Raw genomic sequence first — 23,519 nt, 5'->3', positions numbered from 1 at the left:
ATTTTCGGACAGACACGCCGCACACGCGGATAAGCCTCGGGCAATACGACGCAACTCATTTGTATAACAAAGGAGACCATAGAGAAGTTCATAAACCCCGTGGTCCATACCCTATGGTGTACAAAAAGGAGGTCAGTTCTTGTTCTACCAAGATCGGATTGTGCCCTTGTTGTGTGCTTTTCATGAATCGACAGGTTAGTGGCGTTCAGAAGACATGAATCACACTGCTTTTGTTAAATCGCACTTTCGTTAAACTGCTGCGGGAAGGCGCCAGGAATGTCAGTCATTCCAATGTGGACGCTCACCTGTTACGCATTGTTCGTGCATTGGCAGGGCGGTGCTGTTCCGGAGTCACTATTATCCCTTTCAATAAATACAGTGCGTGAGGAAAGTACCAGGGAAAAATAGTCATGAGATAAGCCCCACCGGTGGATAAGCCGCAGAGCACCCGTAAGGAAAAAAAATTGCGCATAAGCCGCGGCTACTACGCGTGAAATTACGGTCCCTCCTTATGACGTCACGGATGCCTGGCTGACGCATAGTGACCCCATTTTCTTATTTGAAAGGCTTCTACAATCTCTCTGATGCGCTGATCCGCTGCAGTGCAACCGCACTTACTGCAGTGGACGGCCAAGTGGCCTGACGGGGTTCCTCTCAAGGAGGCAGCGTGTCTCTCAGCCTTAAGGCATCGACCCGTTTGTCCAATGTATGATTTTCCGCATGACAGCGTGATGTCATAGACAACATTAGTTTTGCATGCGGCATACTTAGTAAGATGTTTTATGCTACACAGACTGGCATTTCTGATGCGCACTGCTAATTCTGATCTTACACAGTTTTCCAATTTTTTCGGGCCCAGAGAACGCAACCGGGACGTTGTATCTCCCAGGGGTCGAAACCGGAACTGAACCGCAACCGCAAAAAAAAACAAAAAAAAACACGTTATTTTTTGCCGAACCGAACCGTAAACATTTTTTCGCTCTCCTTGAACGAACCGGAACTGAACCGAAAAAAATTATGCGGTAACCGGTTCGGCAGACGGTATCAACGCCTACATACCAAGGTATATCTAAACAGGTAGCGTAACTCCCATAGGCCCCTGTGTCTTCAGTTGGACGCCATTTAAAGACCGCCAGCGCCATCCATCCATTGCGCGGACTACTACGTCTGTAAATAAATGACGTAGGAGAGACGTCACTTGTGACGACACCATTACGTAAGCAGGTCGCGTGCCCCGCGCACCCGCACGCGCCTCGCTTAATTACTTTGCTTCGCACGTTGTTCGGAAACCACGAAGCTTTTTACGAACGCAACGACACAGGAACCAAGACATTGCAAAGGAGGGACAAAAAACAGCAAATTCAGGTAGGAGTGTAGTAGCTGCTTTAATAAGATATAGCAATTACAACAAGATGCCCAGTTGTTAACTGCTCATTTCGAACATGAAACAGCATGTGATGACCAAATGGAAATGTTGAGTGAAAGCTTCTGCAAGGCTATAATTGTGGAGCAATCTGTTTACAGTTTCTTCCACGAATACAATACATTGTACAATACATAACAGCTAGCGCACGTCTATGCATATTGATCACAACTCACTAGATATGTCCACGCTTGAATTTTAAGACTGGTTTCATGGGAATGCTCTCATGAAGTTTAGAGAAACTGGTCTGTACATCACACATGGAAGTGAAAGTAGCAACTGATTTACAACATGGCTTTCACAAAACTTGTGTAAGCTATCACCTGCAGCATTTCTAATGGAATGCAAATCACCAGCACACATTGTAATACACAACTAGAAGAGGACTTAATTTGCACAGCAAACAAGCTTCAGCCTGTACATGATGTGCTTGAGTAGACACAGAATCTCAGAATCAGAAGACACAGAGAAGACTGCAGTATCTGCACATGGTTTTGACTGAGCATGTATAACATATGTATCATTTAAAGTGAAATGAACATGCAACACTCTATACTAAAACCAGTGCAGAGCAAGACCTCATTTGCAGAATAAAAAAGCCATGCTACTGACATGATTGTGAAAATTTTTTCCTACCCAATTTTCACTGCAATCAATTGCAGGTACTTGGCGCTATGCAGGCGATGCTACTGCATAGCGAGTGACACAGATTTTGGATAAGTCAACTTCTAACCCTACATTCGTATAAGATTTACAAGGACACATTTCCAGTGCAATGACACAATCACCAGTCAAGGAGGTAGTTTTAAAACTGCCACCGAGGAACATATACTGACTATGCGGTAACACTGCATTTACAAAAGGAGTAGTCAAACGGACTGTTATAAAAGACCATACTGATCACGTCTTGAGTGCAACTACAAATGAGCAAATCAAGCAGGTATCTACAAGTTGCTATGCAAAAACGAAAAAGCGCTGCCTTATGTCTTCAGTGCAACTAAAAAGAACACGCCATGAGAATATTTACAATATGTGACACAAACTACGACTTCAACCTTTCAATATGCCGTAGAGACTTCAAACGTGGTACACTGTCCTTTAACTCTGCATTCTTCTGTCTTGCAAACCAAAACAAACGGACCCTAAGGAAAATCTGGAATAGTTCTTTGTACACTGATGTACAACACAATGTCAATGTCTTTGGTACTAGGATATCGAGGATTTCTGATAGTCTGGTACTGACTGCTTGTACAGTGAGGAATTTACCAACATTGTCCTTAAAGATTCTCTCACATGAGCCCACAAAGTCTGCAAACGCAAGAACAGGCACAGACAGTTTGCCGAAGTTTGTATTGTCCGGGTTCTTGACACTGAAGCAGAGAAGCGCATGGCTACTGTCCTGAAAAACTGCATTTTCTTGCAGTAGGTCACATCGCTTTTCTGAGGAACAAGCATGTGTCTGGAGGAATTTCATCGCAAGCCACCCAGCAAAGTAAGTTGTGCAGCTGGACCCAAATGGTGATGGAGACTCGCTAGGTGCCATTATGATGTCATCAGTGATGTGTGTGGAAGCAGAAGCACCGAGGTTTCCCAGGAACCTGCTGCCAATAGAGAGTGTTGCAAGGAAAGCATCTGCATCGTCGGCGCAGTTGGATCCGCGGGTGGTCTTAAACAGCTGACCGATCAATAAGTGCTCCACTGCTGCCTGGGACTGGTGATAAGTGGAGTCCACGTTGCTGCCACACTTTGTGCGGATAATTGAAAAGGTGTTCTCTAGGGCGTCTTGATTGAGCCTTCGGGTGAGCACATACTCAACACTTTCATTACACAGATCTTGACACAGCTGAAGCACGGAGGTGATCGTCAAGCAAAACCCCTGGATACATGGTGGCTGCCTCTTGAAACCAAGCACAGTGATTCCCTTGAACTCAGAGAGGCATTCTTGAAGGAACTCTGTATGTATGGACCCCTTTTGCATGGCTGAGGCATACTTTGTTTTACCATGTAAATGGCTGCTGTTTAGTGCGTCAAAGAGATGATCGACACACTCTACAAAGCGGGCTGTGTGAATGGCCTCCGGTGGCACCTGCTGGAACGTAGCAAGCGTGAAGAGGGAAGCTGCTACATGATTGCTGAAGATGTGTGCTGCCAACTTGACTTTCATTTTAGAGACAAATGACAAATTGAAATGTCCTTCTGTGAATCGTGGCATAGACCGTATTTCAAGTTTCTTGTCAATGTCAAAGGCATCTTTAATATGCTGTCCCCTCACTATGTGAGCCCCAACCTGAAAGTCGTATTTTAACAGCATATTGCGGAGACACTTTAGCAGGTGAGGGGGATCAAACATAAAGTACAGCTTCTTGCCACCAATGCACACATATGGCTCAGATGGAGTCACCAGCTTTGTAAACAGTGACATATTTTGACTTCCCTGGTCACATATGACAGCTCTTGGCTGGAGGCCTGCCTCCACAAGGCGGTCATAGCACTCAAATAGTTTTTCCTGTAAATCTGCTGCAGATGTGGCCTGATATGCAAAGAAGTACCCCAGGACCTGCTTCCATGGCGTGCATATTCCTCTCGCCATGAAGACGAGTGCTTTGTTGGCCAGCTCCGTCCGCACAGTGTTCCCACAGGTCCCAAAACCTTCGAAGCAGTCCAGTGCAGGGTTGTACAGCAGCTCCCTCTTAATGTGCATCTCATCAAACATAATGGTGCATAGCTTGTCCAATTCTGTGAAACTGGATGCCTTTCGTTTCACTGCAGCGAACACGTCACTGGAAAAGCCGGGGCGTAGTGGGATTCGTTTCATCCACAACTGCAGCGACCTGATGGCAAGTGGAACAGCTTACGACAGAACCTGTAGCCACGAGGACTATGAAAGTACAGGTTCAGCGCGAATGTTTTGTTGGGTGCTGACCAGCGTCGTCCACCTCTCCTTCCATGGTTCATCGTAATCTGCGCTTCGATGAATGCAGCCACTGTTCCTGAAACGTGCTGCCTCACGCCTTCCATTATCTCCTGGACTGCTTTCGATTGCTGGCGTCTCTTAAGGTCTCTCTGGAGCTTCCTGTTGTGGACCTGAAGTCTGTGCACCTTCTTCCGCAGCTCGTCCAATTTCGTCCTCCTGCTCTGGGATGCTATGCGCTCACTGTCTGGTACCACATGCTCCTGAACTGGGCACTGCTGAGCTGTGTGTAGGAAGGATCAGAAATGAAGGTCATTCCTTGCAGTTATCAGAATAACTAGTCAGGTTCTATGGCATACGTACATGCTGTGGTGACTTCGACTGGTGCTGCAAAGAAAGCTGCAAGACGTCGCTTCCTGTCAGGAGCATACCAGTCTGTGTTGGCAAGGGTGGTGCGATTGAAGCATAGCAGTGGTCGTGGAGACTGGACTCGTGCTGCTCAGCACTCACCGGCGGACCGGGCTGCAGAGCTTCAGTCCCACTTCCTGTTGTGCAAAAGATGGCAGATCGTTAGCTGCTGCCCTGACTTAGCACTTGAAACCTTCACGACCTGAGTGCAACTGTGATGTACACATCTCTGCTGTGTCGGTGCCTCCTGTACCAGCTGCTTCCACAGCCTCTGCAGTTTCTGTGCTGAGGGTCCTGCTCGGTCCTGCAGAAGACCAGCAATGAATACATGGCATAATCACAGCGGCTACTCAAGCAACACGCTGTCACAGTATAAAAGCAGTCACTCGCTGTGTTCCCCCTGACCACAGCTTACCAGCTTCTGGAAAAGTACGCCTCAGTGTTGGAAATGCATTCCATCTCAACCTTCCTGTGCGCAGAAATGCACTTGGTGGGAAGTGCTGTGAACATAGGACGCGAGAGTGGAATTGTAGAGGGGAACAGTCCTGGAGTTCCACGCCGCAAAAAGCGAGCCATGCTCTACATCTGCAAAACAGTGTTTGTGTCAAATAGATAGACTATTGCATTTTAGATGTCACAGAACAGAAAGCCTATGCGACAGGAAGGCAGGAGGAGGCGAAATATTGTGCCATGCCATTGTCAAGTATACGAACACCAGGTGCAAACATGCAAGCGAAAACAAGCAAGCCCAACATCATGCTAGTAGCCCGTGCTGCGCAATGCTCGCACGCACTGGTCATATCCACTTTGGTGTAAGCAGCAAGGCACATGCATAAACTTCAACATGTTTACCAGTTTCCTTAATGTGGGAGCTCAGGTCCCCAGACAGATGTTCCCGTAGCTTGAGCACTAGAAATCAGATATTGTATGCATATGCCGTCCTTATTCAAGTGTGACGAGAGACGCGCCAGTAGACTGGTGTCAACGCACTTACAGTTCATTCAAGAGCTCACCTGGCAACGTCTAGAGGGAAACGGTGGAATGATACACCGCACACGGTGTCGTCCGCATTGCAGGCACCTCTGGACTTCAAAAAACAAGTCCTGCGCGGGTACCTCGGCATGACGCAGAGTTCCCCTGGACCTGCTATAATAGGGAGCACTTTTGAGGACATTTCACACACAAGCTCAAGCGTGTTTATCTTACCTTGAGGGCTTTGGCAGCGCTTTTAGGAAAATTAAAATTCTTCCTCTCAAGCTGTTTGCTATGTATGTTCAGCGCGTCGAAAAGTTCGAGAAGAGAAACTCATAACTGCGCACATGCGCAAAATCCGCACGATCCGAAAAACTACTCGGGCGGTTGTCGAGTTCGTATATGTGCACAAGTGAGCAACAGGTAGTTTTTCCCACATCGGAATTATGAATAACCTATTAGTACACACACAAGCAATGCCCACGACGTAAAATATTTTTGTTTACAATAGTACCTCTACTACCAACACCCAGGATCGCTCGCGCCTCGTGTTGATAGCCTTGTCGATGGGTCTGATTTGGTATTCTCGCTAGTTTACGCTACCAGTTTAGATTTACCTTGGCTATTACGCGCGCGCAACTTCGTTCTTTGTTCTCGGTTCTTCCTCGACGTGCTCGCTTTTGTTTGTTTGGCAACGGCTCAACCAATATCGGTGAGAGAATGTCTAGTGACATTAAACGATCGGAGGACTATAATTTTTATCGGGGGCGAGTTCAAACTTCCAGATGTCCTTGCCGCTCTAGAAATGAGTGAGGAGGAAAAGGAGGCGGCTGGTCGGGCGACCGCTGAGGTAAGTCAACCCACATTCAGTAAATTAGAATTTCATAATTGTTTGTGGTTCCTCAGTTCTTCAACGTGCGTTTCAATACCCTTGTGGTGACACACTCAGAGCATGTCTTTTCCGACGGGGAGGAGGTGCGTTTGTGTTACATGGAGACAGCAATTTCGCAAAATAAGTCATGCCTTTATTGCGCTATTTAAACGCGCAGTGAAGTCTGTAGCGTCTACATCAAACAATTATGACCTTCCCCAAGTGCCTCTGGACATTAAAGTCGGCATAGGAAACCTGGCTGCAGTTGGATTCCCCAGCCTTCTAAAATCCCGGGTAGTCTCGTGGGTCACCACCGACCTTATGACTTACAGCCTGTAAGAGTAATGGAAAATAGTTCACTCCACAGTAGCTATGTAGACTGTCGTGTGTGTGTATAGATTGAGCAGTGGTGCTTTACTTAAAAAAAGAAAAAAAAAGTAGCCATATTTATATGAGAATCGCACACCTGTAGATTTGTTTATGGTAATGTCGTCGTCTTCAGGCTATATAATGTGAGGATTAGTCCAGGTATCCAGGACACTTATATGAACAAGCAGCACTGACCTTGTTTTCAAATTTCCCGCACTGTGGGACACAATGGGAAGTGGCTACGTAAGTTTCTAAATATCATGGTGGAACAGAATGATAGGAGCCAAGGCAACATTTCCATGGGTATGTGGTAAAGAAGACGGGCACAACAAACAAACAAGTGGGCGGGATCAGGCTGAGCCTCCGATGGTGTCCACTTGCTCGTTGTGTCCGTCTTCACGCCACACGCAAAGAGGTGTAACCTTCCTGTTGTAGGGCAGATAATTTGTGGGTTCCCCCTCCACCACTCGTTGGTAACTCTAACGGCATGTTCAAATTACAGGATTCCTGGAAGGTGAGGTTTGCTTTTAAGATGGGGAATGTGAGAAAGTCTATCAAAGACGAGCCAGATGTGGACAGAGCACGCAGCAAATACGGTCGCAAGAGACCGGCTAGTGAGACTCAAGCTGCCCAGGCCAAAAGACTGTGTCGGGTGAGGCTGTTACAGTGGCGTCGCTCGAATTGTATTCGTCTTTTGGACATTGTAGTGTGCATCACTTACTATATCTGCTTCAACTTTGAAAGTTTTGGCAAGGAATACAGTGATGTGATTGCTGAGCCATATGGCCAACCGTGCCTCCATGTGTGATTTTCTGGGCACCGGTCTCTAGCTTTCACATAGGGATCGTTATCGCTATATTTAAAGTTTGGGCAGCCGCTGTGGTGGGCTCGCGCAAGAGCTCGTGACGAATAACGGGCCAAACTGATGCATTTAACGCGCGTTACGGGATAATGACAAGTTGAAGATCGGGCCCCCGTCCTTCAGCACGTGGCTAGTCAGCGGGCTGCGCAAGTCATCGCGGGACAGTAGCAGCGTCTCCTGTTCTTATAGTTTCACTTCCGTTCTGCATGCGCTAATCTGGTATACTGCTGTTACGAAGCCTTTCCTGACATGTGTTGTTCGAAGCGTGAAACTGCTTACAGGTTTGTCGCCTTCTTTTTGTGGCCAGGCATAGCAAAGTGAGAGAGATAAGATCTCCCAGTCCAACCGGATTATGAATATGACAGAATGGAAGACACACGCCCCGTCACTATCACTCTATCTTTCATTTTTTAAGCCAATGTCGTGTGTCCGTGCTGTATTATCTTGACTAAGTGTTTCACATGACATCACTAACGCGATAACACGAAAGTTGTGTGAGAACCCTCGTAATGGATCCTCCACTAGTTTGTGTTGTGGAACGAGAAACCTGAAATAAGTATTGGTCATGTTCAGCCTCTATGGTTCTAGCGGCACGTGAAAGCGAATCACATTACTAGGAATATTGGATACGGTATAATTTAAGGTCACAAAGCACTGCATATTTATTGTGCTTAATTCTTATTTGTGGTATATTCATATGTGGTGTGGAACACGAGATAATATTGTGTGATAATATCGCATAAGCTCATTAATCGCAGGCTTTGGATCTGACACCAAATCATTGCACTGCAATGGAAGATGATGCCCATCATGCAAATACGGTGGAAGCAATCAAGTGCAGTCTCAGCAGTGTACCGGAGCCCAATATTGAGCAGCTGATGGAGCAAATGGGAAGCACGTTCGGCACCGACGGCAGTGGATAAAGGACGCATTACCATCACTGGCGGGATGTCCTCATGGAGTACCCTGCCTTGAACCGTGCAGATATGGTATGCATCTTAAAGCTCAGCCCTACAGATTTTAGAGTGTCATCAAATTCAATAGCAGTCACAATGTATGTTCTTCGGGAACACTGATTGTGCTTACACCCGATACTACACCCGAACTGTCCCCAGTATTTTTTTAAGTGTCACCAATGTCCTGTGTAGTCGTCTGCAAACACTATGTTTGAATATAGTATTTGCTTCTCTGACCAAGCCAATCCGCAGCATCCAAAGATACGAAGGAATAGAATGATGTGTGTCTCCACGAGATTCTGGGAAAGCTGTAGCCGTAATTCACTGGAAAGTATGAGAAGTATGAATCTGCGGCATAATGTATGTATCGGTGTATGTCATAAAAAAATTGTTCACACACAAGTATGTATGTGATTGGGTTAATCAAATTTATGTGATACAATGCAGTACCGAGGAAAGAAAGGCACACTTCGAGGACAGTTCAACGGAGGTGTTTAGAATATCAACACCTTTCGGCACACCAGGAAATCTGTACAGCTGACCTTAAAGCAAGAATGGTGCACATGATGCTAACATGCATGAATTAATTGTAGCTGCACAAAGAATTTACCAGCATAACTGGCGTAGCTGCTGAGAAGGCAGTGCTAATGTTTATCAACCAGTATGGGGAAAAGTGCGTCCAGAAGGCTCACAAGCAGAAGAGCGCCAGGGATGCAATCATGGACACAGAGGCCCAACTTTCTACACTAGATGGTGATGTAAAAAATGTATGTAATAGTTCAATCTAGATTTGGACCACTAAAACAAGTTTTTTCATTCATGTGCTTTTGAAAATTGTTTTCAAAAGGTATTCTTCAATCCAAGCTGAGAAATGTTGGGTTTTCTTGTTCCTTTTTTAGATTGCTTCGCCATCGGAGTCATGACAATTCTGCCCAGACTTCTGAAGGACCACCCTTATTTTCTCAGGGGCCCTGTAAGTGTTGTCTCACATGATTTTCTTTAAAAGAAGGCTTGCATTCGCTCTTTTGTCATTCCCTGTGTTGTACATTCCAAGTGTCATGCACAAATTTCCATGTGTGTTTTCTTATGTTATGCGAATGTGCACTGTGACATTTTTTGCCTCTCATTGTTTGGTTTGCCAATGTTACACATGTATACATTGTGGCAGTACCTTATACATCGTAATTAAGCTTGCAATTTTCCTTTCAGGATGCTTATCCCGCTTTAGTCATTGAGGGTGACCCACTCCATGAAGCCACTGAGGTCATGGTAAGGTTCGAGGACCTTTCTATACGAGCCTTAGACATTGTGGATGGCATCGCACTCCTGTTCGCAATCTGCTGGACGTTCAACGTCCAGTATTCACCAAGGAACAAGAACACGCTCTCGGTATTAGAAAAAAATGTTTGGCATTCATTCAACCTTGCCAGTGTCCAGAACAGCTGCGAATGTACTGAAGGCTTTGAAAGATAATACTTGAAGTTTATATGTAAGTTCGATATTTCGTCTTATGATTACTGCAACTAAATAAAGTGAAACGCTTCGAAACTGCGGTTTTTCGCAGCTCACTGTCTATTTGTAATTAGCACTGCAAACTGTGGAGGAAGCTGAGCATATTATACGTAGTGGGACTTTTAACCTGTTTACAAGGGTCAAGCTCGTTCCTGTTACTAGAACATCGAGCTAGTACCTATTACTAGAACATCGAGCTAGTACCTATTACTAGAACATCGAGTTAGTATCTGTTACTAGAACATTGAGCTAGCACCTATTACCAGAACATCGATCTAGTAACTATTACTAGAACGTCAACCTAGTAATATCTACTGCCCTGATAGGGTAGTAATCACGACAACCCATCACTTACTAGTTGTCACTTACTAGGTGCCACTTACTAAGATTCTACAAAACTTTGTGACAAGCACTTACTACCTTCTTTCTAGTAGTGTCCACTAGATTTTTCTAAGAGATAAGCTAAAACAAGCGCTGTTTTTTCGTCGTGCAGGTGTTCATGTGGGAAATGCAGACCGATGGATACTACGGACCAGTGTTTTTGCTGCCGAGAGGTAGAGAATGCGTGTGAAAAGCAGAGAGACAATTCCATCACAACTAACGAATATTTCGAAATACTGTGCCTTGACACCGAAGTCTTGCAAGTGTATTTTACATACATCCGAGAAACCGAAGAGCATGGTAACATACGCGGCAGCGCCGTGTGGTATTTACGCGCTACTTGAACGGCAAACTGGACGGAAAACCCTTATTTCCGCAGGACATTCCGTTATATCACCTGTCGGCTATTCACAAGAAGGATATGGCGTGCTCTGAGAAAGTACAATAGAAAGTATTCTTCCTGCCTTGGTCGTGCATGCTATTAGAGATGCTTTCCCCATCAGTGTGCAGACTTGTAGAAATGTATATATTGATGTCAGCGAACTTTCATTTCTTGCTTGCTGCAAGTTTTCTTATTGCTTATTCTTTGCAGTCACAGCATATTATAATTATTATTTTTTCCCTGGAGGGTTAAGTAACCCTCCTGGGGGCATATGTATATTTGTATATTATGCTCATGTCTTGTATATATCAGCGTCGTTCAGCTGAACTGTGTTCATAACCATTTAATATGCTTCTTATTGACCAGGTTTCCAAATGCCAATTAATGTTTGAACCGAGATTGGGATTTAACACCTAATTAACTCTGGTTTGCTAAAAAGCGTACTTGTAACTGATTCAGTTTCATGTCACCAACTAACATTTGTAAAGGAGGACTTGAGGGCTGACTTCAAGTATTAGCAACCCTTGATCTGGGTTCAAAGTTAACCATGCAGCATTGGTGTGGGCAATAGTACTCCAAAATGGCTACATAATTAATTCCGTAAGTTCTCCGTTACTGTAATTGAGATGTACTTTTGTAAAGTACTTTTGACAGCCCTGCATATTGAAACTGGCTTCAGTGTACACGACAAACGTATCGTAACATTTAATTGAAATATAATATAAGAACAGAAGCAACATTTTGTCAAAACTCAAACTATATATCTCTTTTTTATTGTCCAGGGATTTAGGAGACAGAGTAGGACTTTCTGCCTCTGATGTTTTGACGTACTTTGTAGAGTTGTAAAACCTGCAACAAAATAAACAAGAGAAGTATAAACAGTTTTGTCTTTCCCTTTTGAATTTAACAAGCAATTACCATTTGTGCACTTTTGTATCCTCCATTGATGAAAAGAGTACAGGAACAATAATGCTGCAGATAGATCCAACAATGACAATGATCTTGATGAAGATGAGAACTTTTCTTCACGAGTGCCAAGTCAAACAAAAGAATGTACAATGAAGGTTGTACAAAAACAGCAAATCTCCGTCGACTAAAATTTTAGATATGTGGATGTTACCACATCGTGTAGTTTCCAGCCAAAGGTAGGACCACCCTACGCTTTTCACTGGTGGCATTGTGCAGAGGAAAACTCTTTGAAGTCATTATCTGCGGCATCAAAAATATTTGGCATGTTGATAAGGAAAGGCAAGGTTGTTTTGTTGTTGTTGGTAGGTTGTTGGCATGTTGGCAAATTTCCGAGTTCAGTTTGCAAATATTTACATAATTAAACTTACAATACATGACATTCACTTCGCGAGGTGGCAAAAACCTATTAAGGACAAATGCCGTTGACCGCATGATTCTAGGTCACGCAGTTTTTTTAATATAATTTGATGACACTTTTTCTGGGACACCCTGTACAGCCGCGTTTACATGAATGCGACAAAGGCGTATCGTGTCTACTTATCTCAACGAATCCTCTCAGACTGGGTCACGTCAACCAATCCACTTGTCTTAATGCGTGCGGGGAGGGACGATACGATGCGGTTCTGTCGCATTGATGTAACCGCGGCTGATGTTGAGTTGAGCTGTCGTCTGTGTGTCGTGTTTCTTCGTTGCCCAAGCTGATACTCTACTCATCATGGCTTGTAAAAGAGGGGCTGCAGAAACGACTGCTGTAACGACGAATGGTGTCTCTGACATTTGTCGCTACCTATTAAATGCATGCTGAGCTCTCTGCGAACTCCCCGGAGGGACGTAAAATCACGGATGGAACTGGGAAAGACAATTACACACACTACAGTTCATGCGCCCCACCTGGGAAATCCGAAAATGCGCTGGAGACCGCAAAGAGGGGACACATGCTGTTTCCACAGAATTGTCTACCCTCCCCACAAAGCACATCCACTCCTTCAGAGAGGATGATCCAGTCCTTGATCACGTCTCCCTGAAGGAATTTCGGCTTCCGTGAAGCTTCCGTGAAAGCGGCATCGGGACCAGCGCAGGAAGAAAGAAAGATGACAAAGATTGCTTCCACAAATGCTCTGCCACGTGTGAGACAATGCGCAGCCGTTCGGTTATCAACTAAGGGTCGTCTCATGTGTTACGACCCAAGCAGCACAATGTACTGAAAGTCAAGTGCAATAGGGGTGGACGGTATGAGTCTTATCAATGTCCTTTAGTTTCACGAATCAGTTCAAGGCCTTTCACCTACCTGTCCACCCCTATTGCACTTGACTTTCAGTGCATTTTGCTGCTTGGGGAATGGCGCCGTGAACACGGTAATCGACATTTCGTTATTCACTGTACCGTCCTTCGGGAACAATCACGCCAGAACCGCCCGAGGTAGTCGATATTCCTTTTTGTCTTCAATTCCTTGTTAGCATCGCCGGGCAACTATAGCTTTGAGTTATGTATATATGTGGATTGATCCACAGACGGTAGCAGGGTGTAACTATGTATGAACCTGGCCCAACTGCCGGAGGAACAGCGCCGCTGTTCAGTCTGAAAGGTCTGCCATAAATCGCAGGGAACACCTCAGACAGGCCAGTTGGCCTTGGGACTGCATCCTTCCTCCCGATAGACTTTACCACGATCTTATTAATAAAAGCAAGCTGTTTCAACCCTATACTCGAACAATATGTAGTCGTTTTACGCGTAAGCGGACGCATCGCCAATGTCTGCGGTGATACGCAGTATAGGATTTTGGGTGGTTTGAATCACATGTGGTCGTCCAAATCTCCAGACCAAATCTCGACGCAGGAAGCGATGTATACGTTCCTACCGTCTACAGCATTCTCCTAAGTTCCAAATGAGACGTAAGGCGATCTCTAGTATTCGACGAAACGCTTCCAGGGGATTGTTGTCTCACTTCTAAAGAATCGTCAATCAACAAACTTTTCTAGCTAGCGAATTCTGTCCAGCTTTCCTTTTATGGTATTTTCTAAGCCGTAAGTAATAACTTTACAATGACTGCGGTTCGTTCTGATTGTACGCCGAAGGTAATTTATTTACGTCGTTCAGGCGTCCACTTTGTTACGGCACTCAACCCTTGGACAGCAGTTGGGGTAAGGAAGATCGGCGCTTGTGACGACACAACCCTCTGGAGCCACGACGGCATCGCAGGTCAAAAGGTACGTCATCGCTTCCTCAGTACTGCAGAGAACGGCGGCGCATCTGTCCAGTGGATGCACCTCGCCGTGCATCAGCTTAAAGGGACCGAAAAGTGAATATAAACCTATCGAAACTTTATGTTCAGCGAAAAGCTTGAACCTTCGAAAGTTCAAATATCAAAGAACTCCGCTGAAATCGCTGTAGTTTTTCTGAAATCGAATTTTCCATAATTGCATGTCCAGGGACCTAGTAGGAAACCGAGGAGTCTGTCAACAATTGCATGACCCCGCGCCATCTGTCGAGGACGCATGTAATACGCGCACTTCAGGGCGCTTATCCGGCGAAAACGAAAATGGCAGTGGGCATTTGTGACCACTTTCGACGTCGAGAATGTCGAGCCTCTTGGACATGAGTGCGCTGGAATTCCGCATTCGAGAACTGTCGCTCACACAGAACTGTTGTTCGTGCGTTAGCGTGCTGGAAAGTGTGTTCTTCGCAGCGGAAGATTCGTCGTCCAGAGATTAATCGGAGTCACATTCGTCCTCAGCAGTAGCTCACCGTGCCGTGAACATGAACGGCTTTGTGAAATTTCCATGTATCAGGGAGAAGCACTTGTGTAAGCCGAAACAAGCGCTGTTTTTTTCGTCGTGCAGGTGTTCATGTGTGAAATGCAAACCGACGGATACTACGGATGGATACTACGGTTTTTGCTGCCGAGGGGTAGAGAATGCGTGTGAAAAGCAGCCAGACGATTGCATCAGAACTAACGAATATTTCGAAATACTGTGCCTTGACAGCGAAGTACTGCAAGTGTCTTTTACATACATCCGAGAAACCGAAGAGCATGGCAACATACACGGCAGCGCCGTGTGGTCTTTACGCGCTACTTGAACGGAAAACCCTTATTTCTTCAGGAACAGCATATTATAATTACTAGTTTGTTCCTGGAGGGTTAAGTAACCTGTGGGCATATATGTATTTGTAGGTTATACTCATGTCTCAATTGAGTCTCATGTGAGGAGTAAGTAAGATAATTTTCATCAGTGTCATTCACTTGAACTGTGTTCATAACCTTTTAGTATACTTAGTGACCACATTTCGAAATGTCAACTAATAATTGAACCAAGATTGGGATCTAACACTTAATTAACTCTGTTTTGCTAAACGGAGTAGTACTTGTAACTGATTCATTATCACGTCACCAACTGACATTTGTAAAGAAGGACTTGAGGGCTGACTTCAAGTATTATTAACCCTTGATCTGGTTTCAAAGTTAACCATGCACCATTGGTGTGCATAGTACTCCAAAATGGCTAAATAATTTATTGCATAAGTTCTCTGTTACTGTAATTGAGGTGTACTTTTGTAAAGTACTTTTGACAGCCCGTCAAATTGAAACTGACTTCAGTGTACACTAAAAATGCATCGTAACATTTAATTGAAATATAATATAAGAGCAGAAGCAACATATTGTCACAACTCAAACTATATCTTTCTTTTTTATTGTCCAGGGATTTAGGAAACAGAGTAGGACTTCCTGCCATCTGATGTTTTGACGTACTTGATAGAGTTGTAAAACCTGCAACAAAATAAACAAGAGACGTATAAACAGTTTCGTCTTTCCCTTTTGAATTTAACAAGCTAGTTACATTTTACCATTTGTTCACTTTTGTATTCTCTGTTGGTGAAAAGATTACAGGAACAATAATGCTGCAGATCGAACAATGACCTGTCATCTTGATGAAGATCAGAACATTTCTTCAGGCATGCTAAGTGAGACAAAAGAAATGTACAATGAAGGTTGTACAAAAACAGCAAATCTCCGTCGATTAAAACTTTATATATGTAGATGTTACCACATCGTGTAGTTTCCATCCAAAAGTAGGACTAAGCAAGGTTGTTTGGTAGGCTGTTGGCATGTCGATGTGCTATACCGTTACAGCACTCAATATAGATGAGGGGCAAACACAGTAGACAGCGTGATGGCTCTCAAACTCAAGTGAAGATTTATTCAACAGAACAAGAAACCGAGAGCATGAGTATAGAGAAAGGCAAAACCCATGCAGTGTATGGTGAACCACATTAATCTCTGAGAAGGTAGGATCGGAAGAGCAATAAAGAGAAATGACAGTTGCGTCCGAGATAGGGGAACTCTGCAAATTTAGGACCAATATGATGTGGTAACCTTGCATGGCTCACTGCAGCTCGGACACACATTGAACAATTCCAGTAGTGGGACTTCAAAGACAACGAATGTTTGCTGTTTCACTGGGCATTCAAGTGTAGAGGATGCATCTCTAGAAAATTAATTAGCGTTCCTTAGTCATAAAGTCACAACTACATCTCAACAGGAAGTATTCTTGTACCATTCAAACAAGCTAGTAGTTCTCACCAGTTTCTTCTCCCCTTGTTGACGTCATACGAATGTTCTGCACCTGTCCAAAGACTAAAAAGAATGTCACAAAGTCTGGAACACGTAACAAATCTAGTGCTTCCATCTGTGGACTTTGCATACCTGTTTTCAGCTATTTCTGGAATGTCAGTGCCTGGATCACACACACACACGAAACAGTTTTGCGCCACTTCAACACTGGAAGGCCCCTAAAATTAAATTTGTTGATGTTGACAATGTTGAGTACGGGACAAGTAGGATAACATAAGTTAAATGGAATACGTCGTCGCTGTATTATAATTTATACATGTGTGACGCCTGTACATACCTAAGACGTTGTGTTGAACTCGTCACCTCGGTGAAGCAAAATCACTAGTTACTGAACGGCAGTTTCCATCGGACGTCTTCGCAATTCGCCTTCTACGGCATCTTCTTAGTCATCGGCAGCAAAATGAGCTCAGCAGACACGACACGACTGCTACATCTAATAGCCGACTGTTTCGAACTACATTCGTTTTCGCGCACTCTCCTCTTTAATCTTGTGGTAGAAAACGCCCGCCGCCGATGGTGAACGAACATGATTTTTGCATCCCCGAACACCAAAACTACACTAGGCATGTTTAGGCCTCTCGAATAGTTCACACAACAACCACGAACATGTCATTCACTTCTCTTCGCGCGACCAACACGACCACCCACGACGTAAACAAAAAACGCGATAACACAGACGGCATTGCAGATGGCGCGGCGGATCGAAGCTCGTAGCGGCGAAGTAGCTGAATGCTTTATTAACGTAAAAGCTATGGAAGTGAGCGTCATTTTTAAAATGGTGTTTAGCTGTAAGATAATGTGCGTCAGCTTTGTTCTCTACAAAATTAACTCTCACGTGGTAAGGGTTGACCAATCCCTGGGAACCCTGGACCTGAAACCCAAGTTGCTCTTTTTCGCCGTTCGCTGGCAGCACCGTCCATGTTCCGGCAATCTTCAAAATATTTATACGTAAAAAATATGCGGAATTGAGACGTAATGCTTTCTGAATCTTATCAAATAACGATGTTGTGCACGACAGTGGGCAAAAATATGAAGGTTATTTTTCAGGTTATTTTTCACTTTTCGGTCCCTTTAAGATCCTCGAAAATGCATTTTCCTGGCGAAATAAAGAAACAAAATTGGCAAACTATAAAATATTCACGAACGAGCCGAGGGGACATCCATCTAGGGACAAACACAACACACACACAGTCTCCAAGAATCTAAGGGAAAAACTCAACAATTAATTCGCGGAAAAGCCAACGAGTGCGAGTGGAAGAAGTTCAACCTGGACTCTCTTGATTAGCAGTCAGGGATGCTGCCTTTACACCACATTGGCATTGCCTTCTCGTGAATTAGAGAGCCTGAAGTAGTCGGGACGGAAACACTCCTTCCCGCTCACACTTACACGGTTTCTAACCTATACACACACATTCATACACGGGGCAGGTGGCTACTGAAAAAAAGAATACGCAAACGAGCCCAGGCTAGTTCCGCGTTGGTATAAAAATCCTGCGTCTTAAAGGAACCCAGGAATACTTCTTTATTCCGTGCTAGCGTCACGACGCAACTTTGGCCATGAGAGGCATACAGCCGAGAACATATGGAAGGACGGGGTTAATAAGCGAGGTGGACCGGTATCGTTCAAGAAATTCCGTCTCAAAACGTAGAAAAAACGTCAGGCAACACAACAGGTGGGAGGATTCGAACCTATCGTTTCCCAGTCTGCATGACTTTGAAGCATAAGACGAGCAAGCGGATGCTCTGTCCACTCAGCAATGCCGCTGATATTTTTTCTTCGGTTAACGCTTTCGTTATCACGCCGTTAATAACCAGGAAACTAAGAAGACACCACGGAGAGGAAATCTTCCGAGGAGAAGCAACGTATCAAGCACACGCGTTCTGAACCTTTAAAATACACTTTTCTCGACGGCATTACCATGAACACCACTCACCGTTCTCGAGGGCGATAGGCATGGAATGAGCATCCACGAGTCCGTTGAAATGGCAGGCGAAGGACGCGAGAGAGAACAGGACAAAAGGCGTCACGGCGAACATGGCGAAACGTGTGCGTTTCCTACGCAAGTGACCTGCCGAACATGCGGCAAACTTCATATGGAAATCGGTTATCGGAAAGCTCGGCAGGATATCCCGTTACGACGTCGAAGGCCACGAACGAGCGAAATATGGAAGAAAAAGATGAGCCTAGCGCTGCTTCTCTAATCAAAGAAACGCACTGCATGATACGTGGACTCCTCGCGTGTTGTAAGGCTCGCATGTCGCAAAGCATTTTTCTGCTGATCTATCAATAATATGCTTCTTGAACCGTCGTGTATTGCGCCAAACCACCAGCAATTTCTAGGTTCATTGATGACCTGACTCTAACGTACTGGCAATCGTTCCACAGAAGCACGGAAGATAGTTACAGACGGGCGTTGAAAGCGTGTATAACATTCATGTCAATAACATGAATTGGGGTTTAACGTCGCGAGACAACTGAGGTCACGACCGACGCCGCATCGGTCTGTCTGTGGATTGATTTTGCCCACCTGAGAGTTCTTTAACGTTCGATGAATGTTCATCACACGGAACCCCGTCTTTAACGTCCGTCGCGGTATGCAGCGTGTTTAAGGAACTTGTACCGTGTCACCAAGTTGCTGGCGTCCTCGCCAGGGTTCGAACCCGCGACCTCGTCATCAGAAGGCGTCATCAGAAGGCGAACACTCTACCGACTGAGCCACCGAGGCCGGTCTTTCATGTCAAGCCACTAAGGTGATGACATAGGCGAAGTCAAACAACGAGAAACGACAATTTCGCAAAGAAAGCTATTACTTATTCATTGTGATCAGACTGCAACGCGAAGACACATAGGAGGGACGGTATTTGTCTTCTAAAAACAAACGTTCTACATTGCCACTAAATACTGCGAATTTTTTTCTCGGCTGGATCAGGGCTCTTGGCCAACGTTGAGGACAGGAGCCAGTGTTGGAAGCGACGAAACACCCCTCTTGCACCCCTACGGTTCCGCAGCCCTAAAAGAGCAACAACAGCTATTTTTGGTGGTAATTAATGGGATCTTCACCGCCAGAGGCGAAAATGAAAGAGTAAGCTGCCCTTTTCGGCGTTGCAGACGACAGATTTGCAGGTTCAGTTGCACACAGTGGCGTAGCCAAAAACAGACTTAGGGAGTGACTCTGACGGGACATTACCATGGGGGAGGATAATTTCAAATTCGTTTTCCTGTCCCAAATGCACTACCAAAGGTATGATTTCGGGGGAGTTGAACCCCCCAATGGCGTTGCACTTCTTGGTTGTGACTTATCCTACAGCCCTCGTAGAGGCGTACTGGCAGGTGCAAGGGGTGCCTCGAATCGTGGATCAGTGTCACAGAAGTCTGCATATTTTGCTTAGTGAACAGAGTGATATAGTTATATTTCTTTCCAGTATCTTTTGCATGAACAAGACCAACGGAATAATAGTTGAACCTTTGTGCTTAATCTTGCAGTCAAGATTGACCTTGGGCTATCAGGCGATGCACCTTATCTCCTTCCATTGCGCCGGATACTGTTTTAGCATAGATGGTTGAGCTGTTAGCTTTATGAAATTATGATACAAGATTTAGAAGCAATTCTTGAAATAGTCTACAAAATATTTTCCTTATAGCGCCACTGGTCTGTGCGTGGCAAGTAGATGCTTGACATTGTCAATTGAGCGGAACGAGTATGTGAGAATTTTAACGTATTATTTGTTTAGACCTAATGGAATGACGATGGCTAACCTCACCTTCTGAGTATCCAACTAGTACACGAAGCACAACCTGTTGCACATCCCTCTTTTTTTTTTTTTTTTGTATAGAGAGGACTTCGTCTACAAGAAAACAGTTTGCATAAGTAATAATATTGTAATATATAATATATACAAACGTGTATTTGTAACGACTGCAGTAGTTTAAGCACAACAGAAACTGTTCTTGCTTATGTCCGCCAGGTCTGCATCAGCGGCAACGTAAAAGCGGAATTAGCATATCTGCTGTGCCACACAGCGGCAATATCTAATCCATCCAATATGGCGAAGATTCTGCATGACTGGTTTCGTGGGAGCTGCTTCAACATATTTGTCGGCTAGCACCCATACTTGGGACGTTTATCTCGCAGCCGAGCTTTCCCTTGTCAAAGTTGGTCGATCAGGGTATAGTTTCTTCATGGAAACAGGGGGGCGGGGATGCAGATGCACAGAGGGTTCCAAACGGCATATGTCACATTCTAGGAACTCACGACGAGGTGGGGGAGGATTTTTTACAGTTCCTTGCAGAACAATCCACCGTCGTGACCTCTGACACTGTTGTGGCACCTGTGCCTGGTTCGCCTCAACGGGCTTCCGCAAAGACAGAAAGCAAATTTGAAATTGTCCTCACGGAAATCCGGTTTCTGAAGGTGGAAAACCGTGAACCACGCCCCGAAATCAGTGTCCTTCCTAACGTAAATCACCGGTAAACATGGTGTGTAAACAGACCATGTTGTTCCGCACTCACTTGCTGTTGCTCTGGCTTCGTTACCACAAACTCCTTCTGTTACAACTTACTCACCCATACTCACCCACCCATACTCCCTTTCCGTGATTTTGTTATTGCTATTGCGGGTACTCCGAACCATGTAAATCTTTTACAATTTTTACCATGCCATTTACCACCTTGGCACTGGTGGCCCACATGTTCGTATAGTGTGTAGCAGCCGACAAGCTGTATTATTTCCCGAAAACCGACTTCCTTCGCGGACCCCGCTTCTTCACAGACACACGCCGTGCCAGACCGATCAAGGGAATCCGCGACGCTGTAAATTTCTTCGAACTCGCGGGGTCGCCTGGCATGCGTGGTCTGCCTCTCGGACGCGGTGTAACCTGACACCCGGTTTGCGCGTCCCGAGGAGGGCAGTCTGGACTGGAGTTCCGAAGGAAGCGGACGCTAAGATAAACACGGCTCATAATGTAAAGAAGTTGTCCTTCTTCTGTGACTCCGAATTCTCTATCTTACAACTGGTGACCCTCCACACTTCGCAACAAATTGGTGACTCCGGACTTGGAACTTTTGTGCACCTTCTCTACACTCTTCTCTGCTTATCATCATCTGCCCTGTGATTCTGGATTATGCTCCACTTCGCCTAGCTTCTTCCGATTTCTACTTCGTCGTGTTCGCTTTTTCATCCGCCACACATCGCCATGCCTGGTGACACCGAACCCACCGATGGTAGCGCAGCCCAGACTCCAGCTCACGAATATCATATTCAAGCCGGAGTTTGAAACTTCCCCAGTATTGGCCGTCTGATCTTGAGTCGAGGCACAATTCCGTGCACGTGGAATTTGCCTGCAGACCACCAAATACGGACATGTAATTAGTGCTATGCCACCGGAGATTGCTGCAGAAGTGCGCGACATTATCTCGTCACCTCCTCCGCACAACCCGTACGACAAAGTGAAAGAGGAGTTGATTCGACGGACTGCAGCGTCGGAGCAGCGACGCCTTCAACAGCTCCTCATCGCTGAAGAACTAGGTGACAGAAAGCCGTCGCAACTTTTGCGACGCATGCAGCAACTTCTTGGCTCCAACACACTGGACAACACGATTCTGCGGGAGTTGTTTTTGCAGCGCCTGCCGTCGCAAGTGCACATGGTGCTTACAGCAGCAGGCGATATCAGCATCAATGACCAGGCACGCCTCGCTGACCGTATCTTGGAACTTTCGGTTCAGTCAACGACTCCGATCGCGTCGGTCGACGCAGCTGCAGCGTCGAGCTCAAGTACCGGTGCGTCACACACGCCACCCCTTCAACAGGTTGTGCCAGTGTCCGATTCCATCGCAGCACTTGCGACCAACGTCGAGCAAATACAGAGCACTGTGACACACTTGACAAACATTGTCGCAAATATGCAAAGATTTGGCCGTACGACACGCCAAAGTGGTCCAACACCATCGCGGTCCCGTCGCTCTCGCTCAGCTTCACCGGCCGCCTACAGTACCACGTGCTTGAACCACCGTACGTTTGGAGATGCCGCCCAACGCTGCCGCTCACCCTGTGGAAGATCGGGAAATGCCACTCCCAGCCACTAACGACAGCTGGTGCTGCCGGGAAATGTGGAAACCGTCTCTTCTTCGTTGCTGATAAGTGCTATGGTACGAGGTTCCTTGTGGACACTGGTGTTGACGTAAGCTCCATCCCACCGACCCCACAAGACCGTCGTTTGCGCTCTCCAGAGTACAAGTTGCGCGCAGTTAACCACTCTGCCATCGCCACTTATGGAGAACGTTCGCTGACTTCGTAGAACATTTCAGTGGATATTCGTCATTGCTGATCTTCCCCACGCCATTCTCGGTGCCGACTTTCTCAAGTTCTTCGATGTTCCTTGTTGACGCACGCCGGTAGAGGCTGGTGGACAATTCCACCACCTTGAGCATCCGCGGCGTGCCATCTTCGTACTCCTCCATCGGACGTACGTTTCTCCTCCCTTCGACATCTACTCGATTCTCATCTCTTCTGAGAGACTTTCCTGATATTGTGCGTGCAACACCATCTCCTATGCCAGCGCGTCACAACATCACTCACCACATCGTGACGAGCGGTCCGCCTGTACACGCTCGCCCAAGACGCCTCCATCCTGAACGTCTTGCGATTGCTAAGCGCGAATTCGACCATATGTTAGAGTTGGGTATCGTTCGCCCTTCTTCCAGCCCATGGGCATCTCTCCTGCATATGGTCCCCAAAAAGAATGCTGGCGACTGGAGACCGTGTGGAGACTACCGTGCGTTGAACAACATCACCGTGCCAGACAGATATCCAGTCCCACATATCCAAGACTTCACGTCTCATCTACATGGCATCAAGGCCTACTTCCAAATCCCGG

At 45.7% G+C, this 23,519-nt stretch overlaps 2 protein-coding genes across 4 annotated transcripts; both read left to right on the top strand.

Annotated features, from left to right (window-relative positions):
- Positions 1-6,349: 6,349 nt before the first annotated feature.
- Positions 6,350-11,815, top strand: LOC135391540 (uncharacterized). Of its 3 annotated transcripts, none has more exons than XR_010422027.1 (6): positions 6,350-6,564; positions 7,457-7,606; positions 8,575-9,539; positions 9,672-9,745; positions 9,982-10,041; positions 10,778-11,815. XR_010422027.1 is itself a non-coding variant. In XM_064621832.1 (3 exons), the coding sequence occupies exons 1-3, from the start codon at positions 6,520-6,522 to the stop codon at positions 8,737-8,739; spliced, it is 360 nt and encodes a 119-aa protein (XP_064477902.1). In that variant the 5' UTR covers positions 6,350-6,519; the 3' UTR covers positions 8,740-9,558. The 3 variants fall into 3 exon arrangements, 1 of the variants encoding a protein (XP_064477902.1); XR_010422026.1 differs by having other exon boundaries at positions 9,982-10,261; XM_064621832.1 differs by lacking the exons at positions 9,672-9,745; positions 9,982-10,041; positions 10,778-11,815 and having other exon boundaries at positions 8,575-9,558.
- Positions 11,816-22,020: 10,205 nt separating this feature from the next.
- On the top strand, positions 22,021-22,728 carry LOC135392431 (uncharacterized). Its single transcript, XM_064623144.1, has one exon. It carries the CDS (start codon positions 22,021-22,023, stop codon positions 22,726-22,728), a length of 708 nt encoding a protein of 235 aa, XP_064479214.1.
- The last annotated feature ends 791 nt before the right edge of the window (positions 22,729-23,519 follow it).

The sequence above is a fragment of the Ornithodoros turicata genome, chromosome 4, assembly GCF_037126465.1.
Source record: "Ornithodoros turicata isolate Travis chromosome 4, ASM3712646v1, whole genome shotgun sequence".
In the NCBI taxonomy this organism is placed as follows: domain Eukaryota; kingdom Metazoa; phylum Arthropoda; class Arachnida; order Ixodida; family Argasidae; genus Ornithodoros; species Ornithodoros turicata.
Note: the sequence above shows the minus strand (reverse complement) of the source record. Positions and strands in the feature narration are given on the sequence as shown.

Excerpts from the sequence above, each read along its gene's own strand:
- LOC135391540 (XM_064621832.1), top strand. The coding sequence starts at position 6,520 with ATGAGTGAGGAGGAAAAGGAGGCGGCTGGTCGGGCGACCGCTGAG. Across the intron at positions 6,565-7,456 it reads CTGGTCGGGCGACCGCTGAG|GATTCCTGGAAGGTGAGGTT; the intron begins GTAAGTCAACCC and ends TTCAAATTACAG. Across the intron at positions 7,607-8,574 it reads AGGCCAAAAGACTGTGTCGG|GCTTTGGATCTGACACCAAA; the intron begins GTGAGGCTGTTA and ends CATTAATCGCAG.
- LOC135392431 (XM_064623144.1), top strand. The coding sequence starts at position 22,021 with ATGCCACCGGAGATTGCTGCAGAAGTGCGCGACATTATCTCGTCACCT.